The sequence below is a fragment of the Acipenser ruthenus genome, chromosome 6 (assembly GCF_902713425.1).
Source record: "Acipenser ruthenus chromosome 6, fAciRut3.2 maternal haplotype, whole genome shotgun sequence".
NCBI lineage: Eukaryota > Metazoa > Chordata > Actinopteri > Acipenseriformes > Acipenseridae > Acipenser > Acipenser ruthenus.
The window spans coordinates 2,928,511-2,951,937 of NC_081194.1; the positions used below are offsets into that span (position 1 = coordinate 2,928,511).

The following is a 23,427-nucleotide window of genomic DNA, read 5'->3' on the forward strand; positions in this document are numbered from 1 at the left end:
ATTATTTTCTTCCCAGTTTGGAAATGGCCAATTATTTTTAGGCTCAGCTCACCTCTATCACCCCTGCGCTGACTCGGGATGAAGAAGACAAACACACGCTGTCCTCCGAAGAGTGTGCCGTCAGCCGACCGCTTTTTTTCACACTGCGGACTCGCCATGCAGCCACCCAAGAGCTACAGCGTCGGAGGACAACGCAACTCTCGGACAGCTTATAGGCAAGCCCGCAGGCGCCCCGCCAGACTACAGGGGTCGCTGGTGCGCGGTGAGCCGAGGACACCCTGGCCGACCTAACCCTCCCTCCCCCCGGGCGACGCTCGGCCAATTGAACACCGCCCCCTGGGAGCTCCCGTCCACGGTCGGCTGTGGAATAGCCTGGACTCAATCACGACGTCCAGACTATAGAGCGCATCCTGCACTCCACGTGGAGCGCCTTTACTGGATGCGCCACTCGGGAGCCCCTAGCAATTTGAGACACTTTTAATTTTATTAACACCCCCGAAAAAAATAACAGAGACAGAAATTATGAATTCGGAAACAAGGAAGAAACATTGGCAGCATAAATTTATTTTAAATGTATATTTTATATGGAAATATAAAAGTACAATCATTGGTATAAATGTGCAACTTGCAACCAGTATCCATTTGCATACATTAAATCAATGGTGCAGCACGATGCAAGGAACATATATGAGACAGGAAAATGTACCAAGTTGCTGAAAGGTGATTTTTAAGAAATGTATTATTATCATTATAGATATTCCTTATAGATTATACATAACATACAGTACTAATGTTACAAACAGATCTGAATTCTGTTATTCAATTCTGTTTTTTTTTTCTATTGCTGTAGGGTATTATGTTTAACAACTATTGTATTGTGCATCTTTATATCTTTACATAAGGGGATAAAGATCACCTTTCAGAAGCACTGATAGGGGAACAGATATACACAGGGTTTTCTCCAGCCCTCCTTACTGTAGAGCCAGTGGTGACATGTGGAGAAATGTGTATGTCAATAGAATATTCAAATCCATTGCAATCAATGGAGATACATTTTGCAAAATGCAAAAGGATTTTTTTTTTTTTTTTTTTTTTAGTACAGGATAAACTAGCTACACACATTGTTTTAAAATGTATCTGTTTTAAAATTTGCTACATAAGGAAAATATAAGGCAGTTGAAGAACAAGCCATGCATGCAAATAAAAAGTAGACAACCCTTTTTTTTTTTGGCTGCACAACCCCGATGCATTAAACAGGCTCTTCATGATATTTCTTAAATATTTATTTGTTTTAGTTTTTAATTAAGTGGTATCAAACGTCAATCAACATTCAAATGCATTCAAATGGGAAATGTAATTGCCAAACTCATTTTCAAACCTAAAGTGTCAGAGTGGAAAAAGTATTTTTTTAAACTAAAAATGTACCTTCCAAACCTATTTTCACTCATAGTACATTTCTAGTACATTTCTCATCTCCCAATTGTAGGTTTGAGATTGACAGGAAGTAATTCAGCAGTTACCACTGCTCCAGCTCCTGCTGCTGCTGCAGTCTTGCAAGGCAGCTCCCATTCGAATGTATTTATTTGGCTGGGGTTTTACTCATCAGTTGTATGCAGGATCTGCTGTTTGTTTATTTCTCCTGCTAATGGAGTCATGCTCTGAGTGGTACTGTAGGATATCAAACACCTTAATTAAAGGTGGACTAGCATCTCTGACAATGGAGTCTATGAGCACATGTGGAAACGAGTTGTTTCTGGTAAAATAAATACGGTATATAACTTTTTTGGCATTGTCTTGAGAGAGAGAAAGTGATGACATGGAAACTAATCATAATGAAGTGTTGAGGGAACGTACAAGTCATCTCAGATACTGCATGGTTTCTCTTGTGTAGAACACATTAGACGCCCTACTGCAGCAGCATGAATTGGATAACAGGCATCAGCATAACAGGCTGTAATCATACCTGCAACAGACACACTTCAAGGGCACTCTTTGCAGCCAGCTGCAATTTCGCTAAAGGTAAAACTACACACTGTAAATATCAAACACAGTTCCAGCTGTTTCCCAGGGTATATTTGGAAGTTGATGCCTGTTTGCACCCACAGCATGCGCTATACATTTACTGTAGTATGCCTTGTAGTAGCTTTTTCTTCTGTTATAATATAAATTTGTTTTTATATTATGTAATGTGTGTCACAAGGTATGCAGTAGTACAGATAATAAACTACTATAACACAGTTTCTTTTTAGTACTTCTGTTTTTGTACTAATGTTTTCAGTGGTGTTAATAAGGGCAGAGGTGGGGGCACCAGAAAGTATTAAGCATCAGTTTTAAAGACCTGCAGCTTTAAGACCACTCTATCACCATTACATAATTTAGAATGATTTCAGAATGAGAGACACAGGTGCGGAACCCCACATAGCCCATCAGTCGTACTGACCAGGTAACAGAAATCATAATCACTGTACACTTTACAATATTGCCCACCATGGTATGGGTGTGGATCCAAAATATCATAATCATTTTGTAATAATTCTTAGTTTTAAAATTATATACATATAAGATGCCTGAATAATATATCTCATATGGCTGTACATTAATTGCATGCAAAATATGGTATCAATTCTGGATTTCAAACAACCTGAGTTCTGTGCAGATGTAGAAACTAAACTATGCACAGTATCCAGTAGGGTCAATGTGCCTTAAAGGGACAAGCAGATATTTAGTTTTCTATGGTGTGTCATTGATATTTACAGAACTGTGTGTGTTGGTTTCATTTTTATGAAAAGGGGCTGCAATGGTAATATTTACAACAACTTTGGGTCTATTCAGCTTGGTACCAACTTAGATCTTGGAGAAAATGAACAAAGCCAACTTTAACCAAATTATCATAACCAAATGAATTACTCTGATGCAATTCAGTGGCTGTTTAGAACATTATGTTGTGTATTAAGAATGGTGAGGTTGGGTGCTATAGCCCATCTCCATGTATTCAGCATTGAACACCCATCTGGTCCAGATTTTTTAAGTAAGAAATGACTTTGGTACAGGCAAGAACAATGACATTCATATTCTCAGTGGTTTTGTTCCAGTTTTGTATTATTGGGATTTAGCACATCTCTCCCACTAGACCTTATTAGAAATATATTGCATTACAATGATACTCAGCACAACACAACCCTCAAAGAGCTATACCACACTTAGAAACAGTTTTGTAGAGGATATGTTTTGTTTTTGTCAGACCAATTTGCATGGATAATGCAGAATAAAGCAATGTATTCCTGTCCTGCATGCTATAGATTACAAAGAAGACAACATATTCCTCTCAGCTGTTAGCACAATATGGTTGTCTTATATGTTCGTCTTCCACAAAAACTTGAAGAACTTGGAAATAAGTCTTTAATTTCCTATGGAAGAGATTTCAGATGTATTAAGTCAAGCTGGTTAAACAGAGAAGCTGCAAACTAAGCAGCAATCTCCCCAATCCCCCAGTGACCCTCACAATCCTTGTACAAAAGGATCATATCCATCAGAACACACATTAACAAAGCTCCATCTTACTACCTCGTGTCACCAGCAGGGGTCAGTCAGCAGCAATAACTGTTACATCACCCCAATAGGAAGCTTTATACTAGCGTCCAAGATTTATTAGCTTTTTAGTTATTAGCTTATTTTTCTTGGTGATTATTTGTATTGATCTTTGAATACATTTTGAGAATTGAGTTGGGAGTTACTAATTACTCATTCCTTCCATTGAATTTGGGACGAAGAAACCCCACTGGGACGAGAATGGGAAATGACCTGTTTAATACTAGTAATAAAGATAAAAAAGGATTTGCAAGGAAGCACTTTTTATTAAGATGGGTTTTTCTTTGGGTAGGGCTTCCAAATGGATGGCTCATGTTTTATAGCTGCTGCAGTTTTAAATTACAGACTTGGACAATGATTTCACCTTTTTTTACATTAGTGGTTTTCAAGCAGTGTTCATGTAAGTTAAACAGATATAGGAGTCCTATATAGTCTATATCCTCCCACATGTGGATTTTATCAAAGCATTTTATACTATAGCACTATTGCATCAATCGTATGTTTTCAGGGGCAATCCAGGGAAAGCCACGGATAGGTGATTTATTCAACCTCAGAGATTCCATAATGCATTTACATTTTCCATTAAAATCCAACTGTATCTAATCCCAGTGGGCTATACGTTGATTGACCCCATAGCCAGTAGAGAAGCCCTGAATAGGACGAGCAAAATATAACACAAGAACTAGGAACTATTATCAATAAAAGGCAGAATTTTGGCCCATTCAGAAAAATGCACTGGAGCAAAGGGCCTGGGAGGTCATGCTGTTTGTTAATTGCATGGGATATGTAACACAGTATTGCCCAGTTTATATGTACAATCTGATAGGATTCAATAAACCGATTTGAGGAGTCGATTCCAATGCCCCACCTTACATATACAGTTTCCCAAAGCAGTTTTCACGATCAACGTAAGAAACAGCACTATTTATGATACATGGTTACTATCTTTCATCATAACATACAGCTCATTATAACATGCAAGTACTCAGCAAGGGAAGGACTATGTAAAGAGAGCAGAGTGAACCATGCTTTAAAATGTCATTTTCAGGATTCTTTTCAAATTTTTTTTTTTTAAATCTAGACCTACAGTAGTTCATGTTTTCAGTTTCAGCAGATTGTCATATTCTTATTGTGCTTTTATTTAAAAAAAAAACATATTTGATACATTTACCTGTAATCAAGATCATGTGATTTATCATATTAATAACCATGTTTATCTTACTGTACAAATAAGAAAGTTAACAAATGTCCTTTTTATGATTTCAGTGAATATTTGTTAAGGATGTAATGCATTAGTTAATAATAAGTTCAGGTTTCATTGCAACTAAGTATTATAGAGCTTTTATAGTTCATGGATGTCATCTAGTTGTTAAATGTTTATTTGTACCCAAAGGAAACCCATGTCTAGCTCAGCTGCAGTTAAGTCATTGGCATAACATAGGGAACCAATCAGTAAATCAGAAGTGCTGATTTATCACAAAAGCAAACCACTATTTGATTTTTTCAACTGCTCCTTATTGAAATGGTAAATCTGTTTGTTAGTGCTCAAAAGATATCAGCAGTAAGTTAAACAGATCCAAGACTCCTTATTTGGAAGTAAAAACAATGTAACGTTAAGAACTTGCATAAAACAATAGAGTTGCAGGAAGCAGCCATTCAGCATTGCTATCCTAGCTTCATAGCGATAAATTGTTGCATTCCTCTCTCATGATGTGCTGTTGTGCTAGCTTCAAAATAGCCCTTACAAAAGTTTCCCATAGTAAAAGCAAAACAAAGTGTAATAAAGCACCGGTAAACACTGTAAAGAATAGTGAGGTATGGTAAAGCATATTAATAAACATGGCATAGTACAACCATGAGAAAAGCATGGTAAAACTACACAAATACAGTACAAAATAATACCATGGTACACTTTTATAAAGGAGGGGCCTTTTGTTTCAGTTTTGTGCTTTGTGAAGCGCTGTACTTAAAATATCAATTAAAAAGCATCTATAAAAATGTTATTAAAAGTATTGACGATTATTGACAGTTTATTACAATACAATTTCAATGTCACACCGCCAATGAAAAGTGTGTGTGTGTGTATATATATATATATATATATATATATATATATATATATATAATTTTTTTATTGGAAAAAGGCCATATGAGCTATAATTAGCTTGTTTACAACGGCGTCCAACTGCAAATTAAAATCACATAAAAACATGGAATACACATTTAAACCTCTACACATCATACACGTACACAGGGCTTCTTCAGATAATGAAACAACACATTTTTAAATTGACAATGGGAAGTCTGATCGGCAATGCATTCCAATCTGAAACTACTGCAGCAAAAGCAAAAGATCTCCTTCCAGTAGCACTTTTTACCAACGGTATTTTAAAATATTTGGTTCCACAAACATTTTGTAAGCTGTAATCACAGGTAAACTCCTGGAACAGATTACTGAAATAAACAGGCAGTTTGTTAAACACCCCTTTAAAAAGAATCTGATTCCAGTGAACGTTCCTTCTATTATCAGTGGACAACATGTTTAACCTGCTGTACAAGGTACAGTGATGTTCTGAAGGAGTACTCTAAAGAACAAATCTACAAATCCTGTTAAACATTGTAACATCTTCTTCAGCGACTCCTTACTAGCAGTCATGTGAATCACATCATTGTAGTCCAGAATAGGAAACTAAAGCTGCTTAGCTAATTTAAACCTTGATGTAAAATTTAAGCAATGTTGAGGAGGGAGGAATAGATTTAACTACTCCATCTGTCATGTGATTGGTTCACATCACTGTCAGTCCTGCCCCTTTTAAAAGGAACGCACTCCATCTCCACTCCAAAAACATAAAATGGCTGAATGAAGAAACTGCTGAACACTGATTCTGTGACTTAACAGAACATGAATTACAAAACAAACTACAAAAGAAAGAAAAAAAACTAGAGGTATGAACTTTATTTATGTTGTTTAGTTATTTACTTATGCTGTATCAGCTATATTTAAACAAAATACTATAAAGTCATAAATATTTGCGACCAAAATATTTTGCGAATCACACCTATAAAACCTATTTTGCTCCAGAAATGTTGGCACCCTGTTGCACTGGTAGTAGTATATTACTTCATTATATTCATACGCAAAAATATTTTTGGCTTTACAGTATATAATATAGATATTGTATCATGCAAATTTTTGAAGTTAGCGTCATTATTTACTACTAACATGATGTCTCAGCTGATCGAATCAATTGATCTGGTCCAAAAAAGCCTCCTGTAATTAATGTAGCTCAAAAAGGGTGTTACCAATTTCTCAGTTCTCAGTTTGTGCCTCAACAGTACCATCTAGAAACCCTAAGCAAGACACGTTGACATCACATGCATGGAAATGATTGAAATCTGTCCAAGCAAATGACTCTTACGACTAAAGGGACATGGCTGTCATTATTTATAAAAAGGTAGGATGTTATTACTGCCTCGTACATAGAAACAAGTCTGTCTAGAAAACCACTTTCAAGCATGTACAAATAAATGCCAGCCAGTGCAATGCAATTAAGGGAATATCATATGTACTTGCCATTTTGTTTCTTATTTGTTACCTGCAGACCTTTCTGGACACCTGTATTAGGTCCTCGACTGTGGTTACTAAACATAACCAAGCAAAGCAATTGTATATTTTAGTTGCGTTAATTAATACTTGTTGGCCAGATCCCTAATAACATTAATCTTGGGCATCCTAATGTTATCAGGTTATCAGTATGGTCTGCAGGTAAACTAAAAGAGAGATCAGCTGGAAAATATTCCTCTGAAACACCCCCACCCCTCCCCTCCCACATTGTATACAGCCTTGACCACATGTTAATCCTACATTCCATGCAGCTTGGCTAAAATTTGCTAATGCTATGGGTAATTCTTGGATGAGGAATGTATGTCCAGATTTAGAGTCAAAAGAGCTGATGGCTATATGAAATGCAGCAACATGAAACAGGCATTAATAGCAGTCGGTTAATGAAACAGGATGTTGTCTCTTGCTCCCTTATAAAACAACAATAGTTCTGTGCAATTGCATAGCTCTACTGTATAAATAACTGTATCTATAACTGTACCTATTCCGTTTTCCTCAACTCAATGTATCCTTTTCTTTGTAAATGTTTGCAATATGCCGTAACGAAAATGGGTTCACCCATCTCATGAAGATGTACAGCATATAATAAATATTGCACAAGTCTTTCTTCAACTGGAGGGTTAAATACATTTCTACCTGCTGTCACTGGTTTCGGCCAACCGGTTATTCATAATGGCCAAGGCGCCCACCCCGCCAGAGAAGCCATTGTGTCTGGAGCTGCTGCACACAGTCCGCGGGAAGCCATTGGCCGTCTCCGAAAGCTGCTTCTGCATGATGGCGAGCGACACCTTGTTGGACGCGGTCAGGTCCCTCATGGAGATCATCTCCCCCGAGAGCCTCCTGCCCTCGGTGTCGCTGTCGTACTGGCCATCCGTTTCCACGGAAAAGTGGTTTCTGCGGAGGCGGGAGCCGGGGGTGATGGCGTTCCTCCGGCTCAGGAAAGTGCTGTTCTTGTGGTACGTTCCGCAGCACCGGCAATCCAGCTTCTTGATCATCCAGTTCAGCACTTGCTTGATGACAATGGAGATGACGTTGAAAAGGGAGTAGATGCAGCAGACCCCCAGAAGGATGAATATAAAATTCCCAAAGCGATACAATCCCTGATTCTTGTAGGCCGCGTTCTGGCTGCTTACCAGATCTCCGAACCCGATGGTGCTGAAGGTAACGAAGCAGTAGTACAAGGAGTCCATGTAGTTCCACCCTTCCACCAGGGTGTACATGGCTGACGCACAGCATAACAGAATGATGGCAGAAATCCCCAGGATCATCATGACGTAGTAGACCGAGGGCTTCCAGCCCGCCAGGCTGTCACCATGAGAGAACGAGGACTCCCTTCGGATAATTGGAGGCAGAATGCCGTTTCTCTGCAGGTGCCTCTCATGGCATGCCTTCATGATGACGGCCAGGAGGGTGATGATGCGCTCCAGGAAGAGGTTAAAGAACAGGATAGTCCCAGCACATCCCAGCAGCCCATAGAAGATCAGGAACACTTTTCCTGCAACTGTCGCTGGAGTGGTCATTCCAAAACCTGGATTAGGAGTAAAGAAACACAAATAGATTAGTTACAGATGTTTGCAAGGTTTACATATAAGATGCATACTATTGCACCATACTGTACAATGTGTGTCAAATTGACTTTCTTCCACAGGGCTTTACAGGACTTACTTATGTTTTAACATGCTTTCACTATGCTTTGTTACACTTTGCTATATGTTTACTATGGCACACTTTTATAAGGGAGAAACTAAACAGAATTTCTCATCATTTTTTTTAAATCTGAATGAAGAGGCAGCTTTGTGGAATGTGTATAAATACCAGCGGGTTGGTCAAGAAAAGAGGAGTCCTCAATCATTTCAAAGAACGATAAGGATGTAGAAGACAAAAATAAGTCTGTCCTATATTCAGGTGAGCAGCTTTAACAATTGTGTAATAAATCAGCTAGACACAAACCAGATTCATCTGGAAAAGTGGCCCCCCAGAGTGAGAGGGAAAAAGTGACCAAGCCAAGGACAAGTTTATAGGCTGGTTCAAAGTCACTTTACCGCTATTGTTGTTAGTTTTTGGCCCAACCTTCAAATACACTGTATACCCTTGAATAAGAATGGCTGTCATTAGTTATTAAATGTCTATTATAAACCACATGCACCATATTATCCCACAGGCAGAACCCCCCCCCCCCCCCCCCATCTCTTTTGGTGTCTCAATATACTCATGCCCTTTAACCAGTCATTAGCAATGTATTCATTCATTTCTTTGCTTGTAAGGCCCTGGGTGGTTTTGGATCAGAGCAAACAAGGCAACCTTTCAACCACCCCCCAGGATTCAACCTATCAACCCTGCACAGCATTTCAAACAGCAAGCTGACATTAATTTACCTTCTGTGGTGATCTATAGTCTATGGTCCTGTGTTTCTCTCCAATATAGCATATTCCCTTATCGCAGCAACTCCCCACAACAATTAAAAAGAGAACTGATGATCAGTGGGCGTCCTCCAACCCCACCTACAAGCCAACCGACCACCCCTTTACAGCAGGGCTCCTAGCCCCTAAAGGGCAAAAGCCTGGCCTGCAGGTGTCTGCTTGACCTCACTGGATGCTAGTACAGGCCACAGTAACACAGCAAGGTGATACATATATTGCTGTCCTGTGTTCTTATTCTCTTACATCCTTTGCATTGGATGCTCATTCCCTTTATAAAAGTCTCCTATAGTAAAAGAACACGAAAGTGTAATAAAGCATAGTGAAAGCATGGTAAAGCATAGGTAAGCATTGTAAAGTATATAAAAAAAACAAAATAATGGTTTCTTTCTCCTCAAGATTCAGACTATTATACAATAACTCTGAAACGACATTTTGATGGAGTGCATGCGTCCTCCTTATCTTTGTGAGATGTCTAGAACTATTGTGGGTGGCTGTGTCTTCATTATAAATCTTGCAGGGCACAAGCTTGTCTCTGATTGGCTGAGAACCTGTCATAGCTGCTGGGAAAATTCCATCTCAGCTCCTCTAATGAAACTCAATTGTATAGAATTCAGTAAAGTGTTCTGCTGTGCTTTCCCTGATAATCTGCCTCTGTGTACATCCTCAGACAACACATAGAGTTTCTAAAATAAAATGGGAGACTACTTCACATGTAGCCAATGTGTCCCCTTAGATCCGTACGTAGCCAGTTTGTAGGTACAGTGAGACTCAAAACAATGAACAATATGGGTGAGATCATTGAAGCTATTACTCCAAATAGTCATTAGCGTCATTTATGTCTGAAAGGAAAAAAACAGCAATTGCTATTCTAAAATGAATAAGAAACAACTGCAAACTTATTCACAAGCCTCTACATTTAATGCCTGGGTTGTTGATTTTTTCTGATTTTATCTGTGTTATTACTGTCTGAGAATAAAACAATTCTAATGACATTTAGGAGTAGCTTGCCTTGAGAATCTAGCTCTGGGGCAGGGGTTAACGTTACCCCCATTAAAATAAATCCTGCAAATGCACACGGTTTTATGTAACGCACAAAGGCAGTGACAAAGACTACTCGCTGAAATCCTGGGAGGCCTAGGTTTTAATTCAGTGGGGCACAACTCCGGTCTCCAAGGGCCATTCCAATCTGGGTATTTGTTTTAATCAGGTCCTAAATGATCTTTTTATAAAAAAATACTAAATAAAAACCATTGTTCTTCTCATGCCAATAATGACAGGAACTGCCTTCGGAAAAGAATGCTTTCTGTTACATCTCAACTGCAATCTATCAGTGAATTTTGTTTGTTGAAATCCTTATCTGAAAGCTTTCTATTTTATATGCTACCAGAAGACATCCAACTTGATCCTAGATGTACCTGATTTACTGTAGCTCTCAGTACCCTGCCAAGTTTTTGTCTCTGGCAAAATAAATAAATAAATAATCATCATGTTTTATTGTTCAAAGATGCATTTGAAGTGTAACAGGGAATCTGTGACCAGGCACTTCCAAAGTGAATATCTTAACCACTGCATAAAAGAGTCCAGTTTTTACTTCTTAAGAAAGAGTGGGTTTTAAAGCAATTTATTCTAAAAGGGTCAGCAGAACTTTCAAAGCACGTGAAACAATCCACAATGCTTGATTTCTGTGTGAAACTGTGAGTTGTTTATTATTGTTTTTGTTCACTGAGTTAATTCTGTATAATGTACATTTGTTAACTTTTGCTATTCAAATTAGACAGTACAAGCCAATAACTAAAAGTACTGGCAACAGTTTGCACAATTTGTGGTTTCATTTTTTTCGTAAAAATAACGCTGCAGTTATTTTATTAATTTGTATTTCAATTGAACTATACGAGTTGTACCGAGTTTGTACAGTACTGTATACTGTAATTGATTCATTCACAGTAGTTCTTTCAACCGTTTTCATAAGGACATTTAACTAAAAATAAACTTGTAAATACTGTAAACGTGTGAGTTTATATGCATGTTAATGCCATGGCTCATGTGCACCCATGGTTAACCCAACACCTTGAATAAGTCAGCACTAAATGGCATCCCTGTGGGATGTCGAGTTAACCAAGGTTGACTGTATTTGGATTTTAGTTGTTAAAATAAAATATTGTTCTGTAAATGCTTATTTTATTATTTCACTTCCATGACTAACAAGCCCTGTCCTGCTACAGATATGGCCATGCCTGCCTGATTATTTCACAGAATGTTATGATGAATACAGTTTCTGTTTAAAGTAGCTCAAGTTGTTTTCCTGATTAGATATTGAACACATTTTCAAGCGAGTGCAAAGGGACATTTTCTTAGATAAAAACAGTTATGCTCCTATCAAACTAGATGAAAACAAAGAGTTTTGCAAAAATGTAACATTACGCTATTATTTGGAATAATAATAATAATAATAATAATAATAATAATAATAATAATAATAATAATAATAATAATGCTCTCAACAAGTTTTGCATTCTACATTTTCATCTTTACTGGTGGGGAAATTTCTCAAACTACAAGTAAATCTAATACAGTATTTAGATGGAAAAAATACATTTGTGAGTTAACAATAGAGAAAGAGAAGGAGATGTGATACCCTTTTATTGGACTAAGCAAAAATTAATCACAAGCCTCAAAGGTCTCGTCTTCAGGTGAAACATCAATCTCTCTTTCCTACTTTCAAATTATTGGTTTTGTCATTTATCATTTCTGGATCCTATACATTACATCGATATGCATGTGATTAAAACATTTACAGTAAATAAAAAAATACATGAAATATGGTTTAATTATAACATTAGTTACAATACAACATTATAGTGGTGTGGTAGCACCATTATAGTTAGGGTTGAGTAGGCAGTTTAATGTTAAACTTTGACTCCATTCAGGATTTGCATGTTTAGTCCCTTTGGTTAGATCTTTTGATGTGGGCCATTTCGTTCTGCTCGGATATGCAGATTCTGAGATCCAGATAGTTTTTTTTTTTTTTTTTGTCAGTCTCCAGCTCCAAAACGGTTTGAAATTTTTGTTTGACAATTTTAGGGCACAAGGGGACTGGCCCAGAATAGTGTATTTTTATGATTTGGTGAAAAAATATTAATCTGTTCCTGAGTTATAGGGAATTGAAATTTTGGTTACAACTTGCAGTTAGATGTTTGATATCAAAAAAGCAATTGGCCTCATGACAAAATATCCTTTTTTGCAAAGGTTTAATCTTGCTACACAATTGATTTATTTAAATGTTTGGATATACTGGTACTTGATTGATTACTGTCTTGTTCACAGTCATCTTTAAATAACTCTAGAATATGCTTAGTTGAAAACGAATCCGTTTTTGACCAATTCAGATTTTGCCTCTGATGTATTTATTTTCAAAAGGTTTCCTTAGGTTGTGCTGCGGGGCCAGCCACAGGGGTCTGTGATGTGCAGTGAGCCAAGGACTCCCCAGCTGACCTAACCCTTTCCCCGCTCGGGCAGCACTTGGCCAATTGTACACCACCCCCTGGGAACTCCCATCCAAGGTCGACAGTGGCATAGCTTGGATTCTAACCGGCGATCTCCAAGCTATAGGGTGCAATTACCAGTCTATGGGGGGCAGTATTAGTGACGATATCTGGTGTGTCTCTGTCTGTCGGCACCTGTGGCAGTTCCAGATTGCTGGGCCAACGTAGGCCCTTGGTTAGTTTGCCAAACGGCAACCACTTACCAACCAAGCCAACCATAAACCAACCTTGGACCAAACTAGTTTGCTGACTGGGTAGGCTTGCATGTGACCAATTGAATTGACACTTTCATTTTGACAGAAGATTAAACAGGCTAATGTATTGGACCGCAGACTGTCACCCATGTGTAACATTGAGAATTGTCAGAAAACTTGGAGATGTCTTTGTGTTTATTTATTTTTTTAAAGTGAAGGGAAAGGAAATTAAGAATGCTTCAATAAATATCAGAAATGTGACACAGAGGCATGTCTACTGAATGCCTTTCAAAAATGTTTTATCTACACTATTATTAATCTGCCATTTTCCCATGTACTTGGTATACACAGTACATGTTTATATGAAATAAATCCACTGTGTGGAATATATGTAAGGTGCAGTATCCATATTTAAATATTCTAAATTAGACATATGTGATATTCAGCCTTTAACTTTGATATAAGTGGTATATTAATGTTTATAGCACAAGAGTGGGCATATCTAGCATGAGATATATTTTTGTTATCTTACTTGAGTGGGTGTTCCAAAGCAATCTTTTCATGTGCATTGTCAACTTTTCCAGCGTTGCTCAATCCAGAACTACAATAAAGTCCAAACCAAACAGTTTGTGCAAGGTTTATTAACAAAACAGCTGTATTCAAAACAGGTACATGTTCCAGTACAGGCTATGAAACAATACATAGCCCTTTGTATAGGATAATATATATATATATTACCAATACAGAAATAAACTAGAAAGTTATCTAGTTAGATGTGTACAGATCCAGGTGCTTTGGCATGTTCATGACCACACCCCCTCACATGGATTGGAGGCGGGGCTACGCGTGATCACCATTAATTAGTGGACATTCCATATTAACTATACAGTAACACATTGCTACTAGTTTAAGAGAACATTATGCCTCTTGCTTTTATTGCTTATCAAAATGATGACTATATTCAATCTAGCAAAAACAATGAAAACTCTATTCAGTGAATTGGTAATATTACGACTCAAAGTGGTTGGGTTTTTAAAGCTATTTTAAATGACTTGTGCTGCAATGAGGATACTGTACAGCACAGTAACCTGTAATGCCAGCAAAGGTAAAATACTGCTATTGTAATGCAGCTGTGTTGATGAGAGACCACGAGTTACTGTGGGTTAGTGCCTGTGCATATAAGGGTATACTCCACCAAGGTGATGTGACTGCAAGTTACTGACTTGTGTCGACATTTTTTATAACAGGAGAAAACACACACCCTTAACCTTGCTGCTGACAATGACCTTCTCAACCATTTTCTATTAGTGCTCATTCTGTTTTTGTTCCTTTACAGTTGCCAGCATTTGAAGGAACTACCAGAGCAAAGCTAAACATTATAAACCCCCATTATATTAGACTAACTTTATTGCCTGACAGAAAATGATTTTGTCCATCTGTTAGAGCATGTTTACCAGTACATATGTGCAATACTTTTTATGGGCACTTTGGTTTGACCAAAGGAAAATTAATGAGCACCAACTGGCCTTCTCAAATCTGAAAACCACATGGAATTAAAGAGACAATTCTAATCCCCAGTGTTCCATTCCCCATCTGGAGGTGCATTGGCTGGAAATGAAGGACGTTGCACTCTCTGGAAGAGGATACAGGGCTGAATTGATATTACATCTGCAGGTGCGGTTGCAACCTTTTCGTAGCCAGTTTAGGATTTGCAAATATTTCAAACTTAATGCTATAAATAAACTGCTGCATCCTGGTACCTTTGCTGTAGGGCAAGTGGTCCTATTGCAAGTAGGCTATAGTGGACTTGCCTTCACTCACACATAATACTTTGTTTAAGTCTAGCTCTCGGGCAGCTTACAGACAAGCCCGCAGGCACCCGGCCAGACTACAGTGGTCGCTGGTGCGTGGTGAGCCGAGGACACCCTGGCCGACCAAACCCTACCTCCCCCCGGGCGACACTCGTCCAATTGTGCGCCGCCCCCTGGAAGCTCCCGTCCACGGTCGGCTGTGGAATAACCTGGACTCAAACTCACGACATCCAGACTATAGAGCGCATCCTGCACTCCACGTGGAGCGCCTTTATTGGATGCGCCACTCGGGAGCCCCAGCTTTAAAGAGTTTAGAAACAACTGCGGCATGAGAAATGTTGCAAACTACTTTTTACTTTCTGGTGCATTTTATGATGATCACTGCATAAACTTTTGAGCACATCTTTAGTAGAATTAATCAGCGCAGCTTAATATGGTACAAAGTGATTCAACTGTCAAGCCTTTTATTTTATTTATAAAGGTTGAGGACTTGTGCTTTCAACTCAGAATTATCTGCACAACTCCATGAAATACCATAAATGATTGATAAGCTGTCATGTTTTTTAAAGCAAGAAATCGTCTATCGTCTATTGCAGTAGGTTTTACTAGAAGTTTTACTTTGACATGAATTCATTTATGTATTCGTGTCTACGTCCTTACTGTTCTGATGGAAGATGTTATTTTAATTATTAATGAACGTTCAGCCTGTCAACTAGAAGAGAATGAAAGAAGCAGTGAGTTTATTTGAATTACAACAAGACTTTGTATCCATGGGGCATTGGATGTTGTAGTTTTAATATTAGCAATGTTTTTTTAGAGTAAGTTTTGTTGTCCAAATGTGTTTAGTTCCACCCCATAGCTTTCTGACTAGTGCCTACAATAAACAGCAATCCATTCAGATTTTCTACAATACACTTACCTTTAATTTGCCTAAAAGCAATGACTGTGCAATGCCTAGCATTACTCTCCCCTGAATGCAGTCAGGCTATATAGCAAACATTTTGAAAACTGCTGTGCACACAGTCATACAATTGTGTTTAGACATAGACAAAAATAAAATAAAAATGTGTTATGTTGAGCTCACAAGATAAACAATCTCAGTATCTCGACATTTCAAACCATTACACCGAGATCACAAGATAAACGATCTTAGTATCTCGACATTTCAAACCGTTACACCGAGATCACAAGATAAACGATCTCAGTGTCTCGACATTTCAAACCTTTACACCGAGATCACAAGATAAATGATCTCAGTATCTCGACATTTCAAACCGTTACACCGAGATCACAAGATAAACGATCTCAGTATCTCGACATTTCAAACCGTTACACCGAGATCACAAGATAAATGATCTCAGTATCTCGACATTTCAAACCGTTACACCGAGATCACAAGATAAATGATCTCAGTATCTCGACATTTCAAACCGTTACACCGAGATCACAAGATAAACGATCTCAGTATCTCGACATTTCAAACCGTTACACCGAGATCACAAGATAAATGATCTCAGTATCTCGACATTTCAAACCGTTACACCGAGATCACAAGATAAACGATCTCAGTATCTCGACATTTCAAACCGTTACACCGAGATCACAAGATAAATGATCTCAGTATCTCGACATTTCAAACCGTTACACCGAGATCACAAGATAAACGATCTCAGTATCTCGACATTTCAAACCGTTACACCGAGATCACAAGATAAACGATCTCAGTATCTCGACATTTCAAACCATTACACCGAGATCACAAGATAAACGATCTCAGTATCTCGACATTTTAAACCGTTAAAATGGTGTGAAGTGGCGTGATCCTAAAATGGTGTGATCCTGAGAGAATAGTGGCTGCAAATCCATATCAATTTCATCCAAACAGCTGCTATTTCATTGAAAATTATTAGGATTCTGTCTTTGTTATTTTTGTTCAATCTCATGATTTCTTTTCCCAGTTTATAAAGTAAAGCACTGTAATTAGATTGTTACACCAGCAAATACATCAGTAACACCAAACTGTAACCAGATTTGATGGAGGATTCCAACAATGACCAGCACTGGTGTACTGTATCTATTTTCTGTAAGCGTGCTGGGTTTTGAAAATCCTGTAAAAATCATCTTCTGTTGTGGTTCAGGACTCAGTGTTGTGTGCATGTATTTAACATAATGCTTATAAAGATAACAAGAAAAATTACTTGGCAGTCAAGGTATTTACAATCCAAGAAGCTCCAGCCCAAGTTATGTAATTAATGATGCATCATGCTCATTTATATTATTACTCCACAAAGTGTATTTATAACCCACTCTTTCTCCCAGCAGGAAAAGGTTTTGTATATATATTCTTCATTTCAACTAATCTCATAAAACACAACTGGCACTTTATCAGAAAGCGCTAAAGGCTCAGTCCGGGAAGATTGCATTTACTGCTGATAACATCCATTATACATGTAAAGAGCGACATTGATTCAGAATTCAGAATTGTATCCTTTTGCCTATGTTTTCTTTAATAAATCGACTGAAGAACTATAATCAGGATAATAAACAGCTTCCTATTTTAACAGAGCTTCCTCCAGTCTTTAATTAACTTCCACATTAATGTTACAAAATGACAAACTATGTGTGCCAAAGAGACCTGGAAATGTATCACTAAGCTTGTTGGGTGCAGGTTTGTAAAATGAACAGGTGTGTTTCTATTTTCACAAAACAGGAGTTAATAATGGACAGCTGTAAATGCTTTGTAAATATGGCCCAAAGAAAGCCAGGCAGACAGACAGACATGTATCCCTTTTATAGGTGCTAGCTTCTGTGTAATCAGCACACAAGTTGTTAATGTGCACAGTGGAAGCATTCATTCGGTCATTGCTTGGATAAAACTTGGGCTCAAGAGCACAGGCTCAAACCAAAACCTTGCACTCAGCAGCTTTAACTAGGCAGCAACAAGAGCTAGCAAGCCTCAGACAGGGTTGTCAGTCTTACTTGCATGGATAGCGACTGGTGTTAATAGTAAATCAAATTCTCTTGTCCTTTTCCTGGCTAGCTTGAGGCAAACTCATCACAAACATAGCGCAAGTAACTACATGTATTATCTCAGGATGAACACTGTAGAGCACACCTGAATACATTTCCACAAAAGCAGACTTTATAGTATGCTTGTTACAGCCATTGAAGATGTTTTTACTTTGCTTTGTGTCTGTACCTGGCTCATATCCAGACCAGCTCATTTTAATCATCCCTCCATTTCCTCTCCTAGGTTGACCTGGACTCTCCTACATGAGATAATAGATTACTGCTGCTTTGTGACATTTTTGTTGTTGTTTAAGACTCTGTTGTCTGTTTCTATCATCAAGCTAATATCGATTGGTGAAGATTTTGTAATGACCTTGATGATATCCCTTGATAAAGAGCTATAAGAGAGCTTTGCTATAGCCCTTTCTATGAAAGCCAGAGTTAAGGGTTATAGTACATATCAACCAGTAATTAATTTGATATAATGAAACAAATCAATAAACAGGAGAAAGCGATAATTCATTTATTTCTAGGGGCGTCCAAGATACAAATTTTAGGAACTGAATTCAGGAAGTAAAAATCGATTTAGACTAAAATAAAAACTTTGGGATGCATAATGAAAGGCAGCAATGCTCTCGTTTCCACAGTGTCTGATGGGATTCTGTATTCAATGACCCAATTAGGCAGCGCTACAGCTTTTAATAACTCTCTTTTCTAGGTTTCATCGTGTATGACAGGGGTGTCAGACATACGGCCGGCAGACCGGATCAGGCCCGCAGAGTGATGTCATCTGGCCCACGGAATATGGTGGAATATCATTTTTTTATTCAATAGGATATAGGTAAAAACAATATTGCAAACAAATACAAAATCACATTAGAAACTGATCTTTTTTTTTTTATTTAACACTCACCAAAAGATAAAGACAAAGAATATTAGTGACTGCTGCTGCTGCTTCTTGATACCTGCTGATCAGCGCATCAACATCTGGAGCAAATGACTGGGCTGAGGATATCTTGAGTATCGAGTTAAGGCATGTGTCAGTTAGTTGAGAATGGAATTTAGATTTGTTGATATTCATGACAGAGAAAGCTTGCTGTTTCTCAGGACAAACTATTTCAGCAGCTTTTAGCATGCATTTCTTCAAAAACTCTCCATCAGAAAATGGTTGTGAAGAAACACCTATTTTGTGAGCAATCACACAGTTTGCCTTAACAGCAGCATCACTTATGTTACAAGCATTAGTAAACATTGATTGCTGTTTTTCAATCACTGCTAATTCAGGGTATTTATCTTCATGTAACTTTCCTGTATATTTATCAGATTTCTTGCCATGGTTTTGTTCATAGTGTCTTTTAATGTTGTATTATTTCACAACAGCCACATGTTGCTTACAAATTAAGCACGTTGGCTTTCCATTCATGTCCACAAAGAAATACGAAATTCCCCATGTCTTTTGAAACACAAGGCACTCTTGGTCCACCTTTCTCTTCATGGATAAAGACACAATGACACTCGCTACAGAACTTACAAATCAGAACCAAAACCCTTTTCTGGTATCACTGGTGTTGAACTCGAACCAGCTGACGCACTGCCGTCTCACCCACGTGGTCGCCGATTGACAACAATCACAGCAACATGACAATTTGTGTTGCTTATATGAAGGAACTCTGGACTGGAGACATGTTTATACACGTGCTCTAAGAGGTGACGGTGAGTGAAATAATCAATATGGGCTAGTTAGAGGAATGTTAATATGTATGATCATTTTTGTTAAATATGATAATTTGTAGGTCTTGGGTTCGTCTTTGTATTTTTATAACTGTCACTCGGCCTGTGCTAAGCGCCAGGGTATCGGATCAGGCCTATCATACAAAAAGAGTTTGACACCCCTGGTCTGCAGTATGGCCTGTTCTTCAGTTTTCTAAGACTGAAACCTGAATTCTTCTGTTTCTTTTTTTGTCCTGCTCTCACCAAGGCTGCTCTTTGAATAGTTACAGCATGAAAGCTGTCTCGACCTACTTGGGTGTATATATAAAAATATATTTCTCTGAACTATTTTTAAACCTTGGGAAGTACTCTGACATAGCATTCAACGCATGGCAACTACACATTGCCCCCTTTCATTTTCTGGTCCCCTGTGAGCTAACCTTACCCTGTTATTAATACTTGTGTCTATAGCTACGTCTTTCAAAGTATGTTTCATCTTGGCAGTGGTGATGCTTGTGAATATGTAAATAAAATCTGCTCATGAATGCCACCCCCTGTCAGGTATTGGAGGGGCCAGTCAAAGTAAGGGGGAATGGATCCAATGTGCTCAGATTGCTGGGAATGATCATTTTAATAACACTTGAATCAGGCACGTGAATCCCTTCCCATCCTACTTTGTTTGTTTTTTTCAGGTCACATTTGTTTAAAAAAAACCCTGCTGCTAATAAGGTCACAACAAACTGCGGTAGTGTTGCGTTTTGCAAATGAGGCCTGGCAGTGAGCACACACTACCCCCACTGCCTGACAGACAATCTGGATCTCCTCAAGCATTTTCTTGCCCTTCTCTACTTTGGCACTTTTCTTTCTAGTCAAGATATTCTCAGCTGCATTGCTCTTGGGCAGACATAAGGCTTTTAATGCAGTTAATCATTCCTTTTCACTTTTCACATGCATCAGCTAATCCCTCCCACGAGTTTACTGAGGAAGAAGCTAAACCAAAAGTACAGTATTTAACTCTTATCCTTTAATACGCCATGTAAGCTTCATTGAAACTTTAAACACTTTGTTAATGTGACATTTCTTACATCCTTTTCTCCTCTGGGATTGTTTTGGCCTGTGGGTTTCTCTAGAGGTTGTGGGCTGTACAGTATATTGCATGCTGTACCCCAGAGATTTCTATGAATCTGGAGTTATTCCTTTCTATGCTCTCAAGCTTTGAACCATAAGAAAAGTATCTTCTCTCCATGCATGCCTCTGCCTGCTTCACTACAACTCCAATTCCTTTGATCAGAAATGCTGTATATTGGTCATTGGGATGTGCAACTTATATTAAATTGCAGTATCCTTTAAAAGAAAAGTATAATAAAGATAATAATGGATGTTGATGCACTGGTTAGCACTAAACACAGACTAAAACCTAAATATAGCATGGGTATCAGTTAAGAATTTAAGCACAGATTAAAGTGCACAATTAATGTACAAGGTCCATGCTTTTAATAAAACAAGCCAGTTTCCTCTTGATTTGGCTCGGTGACAGACTTCTGTTCCTATGGCTTATGTTCAATGGACTCATTAAGACATTTGTTTATATAAACTGTACCACAGGCTTTTATCTCAGTGTAAATGGATTGGAATTCCACTTGTCAAAGAATCCAGAAAGAATCTAATAAAGTACAATCAAATCAAATACTTTTGTAGTCTCTTTATCGTCCATGTGACGCGCAATAACATCTGAAATTAGGAGTTTGAGTTAAAAATATGTTCATTATTCAATGTGAACCAGATAGCCTGTTACTAGCCAGAAAACCTAATACAAATAGGGACATAAAACAAATAAGTATTCTATTTGGAGAGACAATAATGATAAATATATATTAAAACATCTTTCCTTCCTTTGATTGAATCAATGTTTTTTTTTTTTTTCTCAAATATACATTCAATAGAAATACAATAGCCTCCAATATTACAACCCACAAGCAACAGATGCAACACTGCCAGTATAGAAATAATTAGGCTAATGTGACTGTTACTTTCAGTGAGAATATAGTGGGATTGTCTAAGGTTTCTAATTCCACTGATAGTTATTCAAAATGCCAAAGCCAAATGCCATTCAGATGTTACTATTAACAATGTGCTGCTGTGGGGTAAGTGTTAATAATTTAATACAGTTCTCTTTGACCAATCCACAGTTTTGGTTGAATTGGAAAAATAATCAATTAAAATATAAAAGGATGGCATCATAGAAATGGTTTACCAGCAAATAACCTAGAAAATGATATGTACCTGTATTTTTAGTCATGTCATTGGTTCCTGAGGTGATGCATTGACTCTCAGTTATTTGTTATTTACTTATGGATAAATAAAAGCAACTCTACCTCTTTTAGCTCAGCAATATGTTTAATAGGAGGCGTTCTTAGTCTTGCTGATAAACAGAAAAAAAACTTTAGTAAAGTTTAATTCTGGGTTGACTATTTACCATATTCATGTATAGTGTTTGCTTCTGTGCACTCTTGTTCTTCAGAACATGCTAGCTTGTTCTCATTTCTTAAAGGTCATTTCGGCTTCTACCTGCAGCAATAGGAGGTTATAATCGTGAACTGGAAGCTTCACTGTCCTTTTTGTTTCCTCCAAATGCAATTTGTGACATATTGATTTTGCAGAAACACCTGTTGCTATTTGCACAGCTGCAGAAAGGCTGAAAAACTGAGTTGCAGACAGAGAAATGCAATACAATGACCTGGTGTTTCAATTCTATATGATTATGAGTGGGGCTTCTGATTTTCAATTTTAACCAATAAAAAATGATAAAACCCCTGAAACAAAAAATGAAATCAGTGTATAGCCAATAAACACCGGCAAAAAACTGGAAATGGTTACTCAATTCATGTTGACTTCACCCCTTTCCCATTAAAAAAAACTACTACTACAACTACAAACAAAAAAACCTTTCCCAGTGCAGCTGGGCAATGTCCTTCCATCTGGACTTGTATCTATACTTGATTTGTTCTGAATACTTTAAACCCACCCGAGATAATGAGTGGCAGCAAAGTCCTACATTTCTATAGGAGACTCCGCTTGTGAGATTTAAAACGAGCTTGCAACCAGGAATGGAATCTTGTTCTCTGGATTTAAAGCTGTATTACAGTTAAGATATGGAGGATTTAAAACAGAATTTCCAGAAGAATTTGTCCGTGACCATAGGGATTTCTTTGTGGAAGACAGCAAAGGAAAGATGGTTCAACTTAAGTGTGCAAGTACTGTTGACTTACTATACATATTTTGACAGAAAAAGAACGTACAAGCATTTTGGAAAATAACCGAAAACAATAGCTTCATGCAGTATATAAAAAGCGAAACCCCCGAAAAAAAATGATTTACATAAAACTCGAAAATAGCTACAAATAAGCACCGAAAAATGTAAACAATAAAAACAGAAAAACAGAAGCCATAATTATGAGTCACACAGCCTATAGTCTGAGGTGAGGTGAACAAAACTGGACACAGTATTCTTGAAGGGGTCTAACAAGTGCA

At 37.8% G+C, this 23,427-nt stretch overlaps 1 protein-coding gene across 1 annotated transcript in view; it reads right to left on the reverse strand.

Moving 5' to 3' along the window:
• Positions 1-5,761: 5,761 nt before the first annotated feature.
• The window catches only part of LOC117411128 (potassium channel subfamily K member 12-like), a 29,311-nt gene continuing 11,645 nt past the window's right edge, over positions 5,762-23,427 (reverse strand). Inside the window, exon 2 of the mRNA XM_034018297.3 lies at positions 5,762-8,738. Within this exon, the coding sequence (XP_033874188.1) occupies positions 7,843-8,738 (896 nt within the window). The 3' untranslated portion in view covers positions 5,762-7,842. The remainder of the gene's footprint in view (positions 8,739-23,427) is intronic.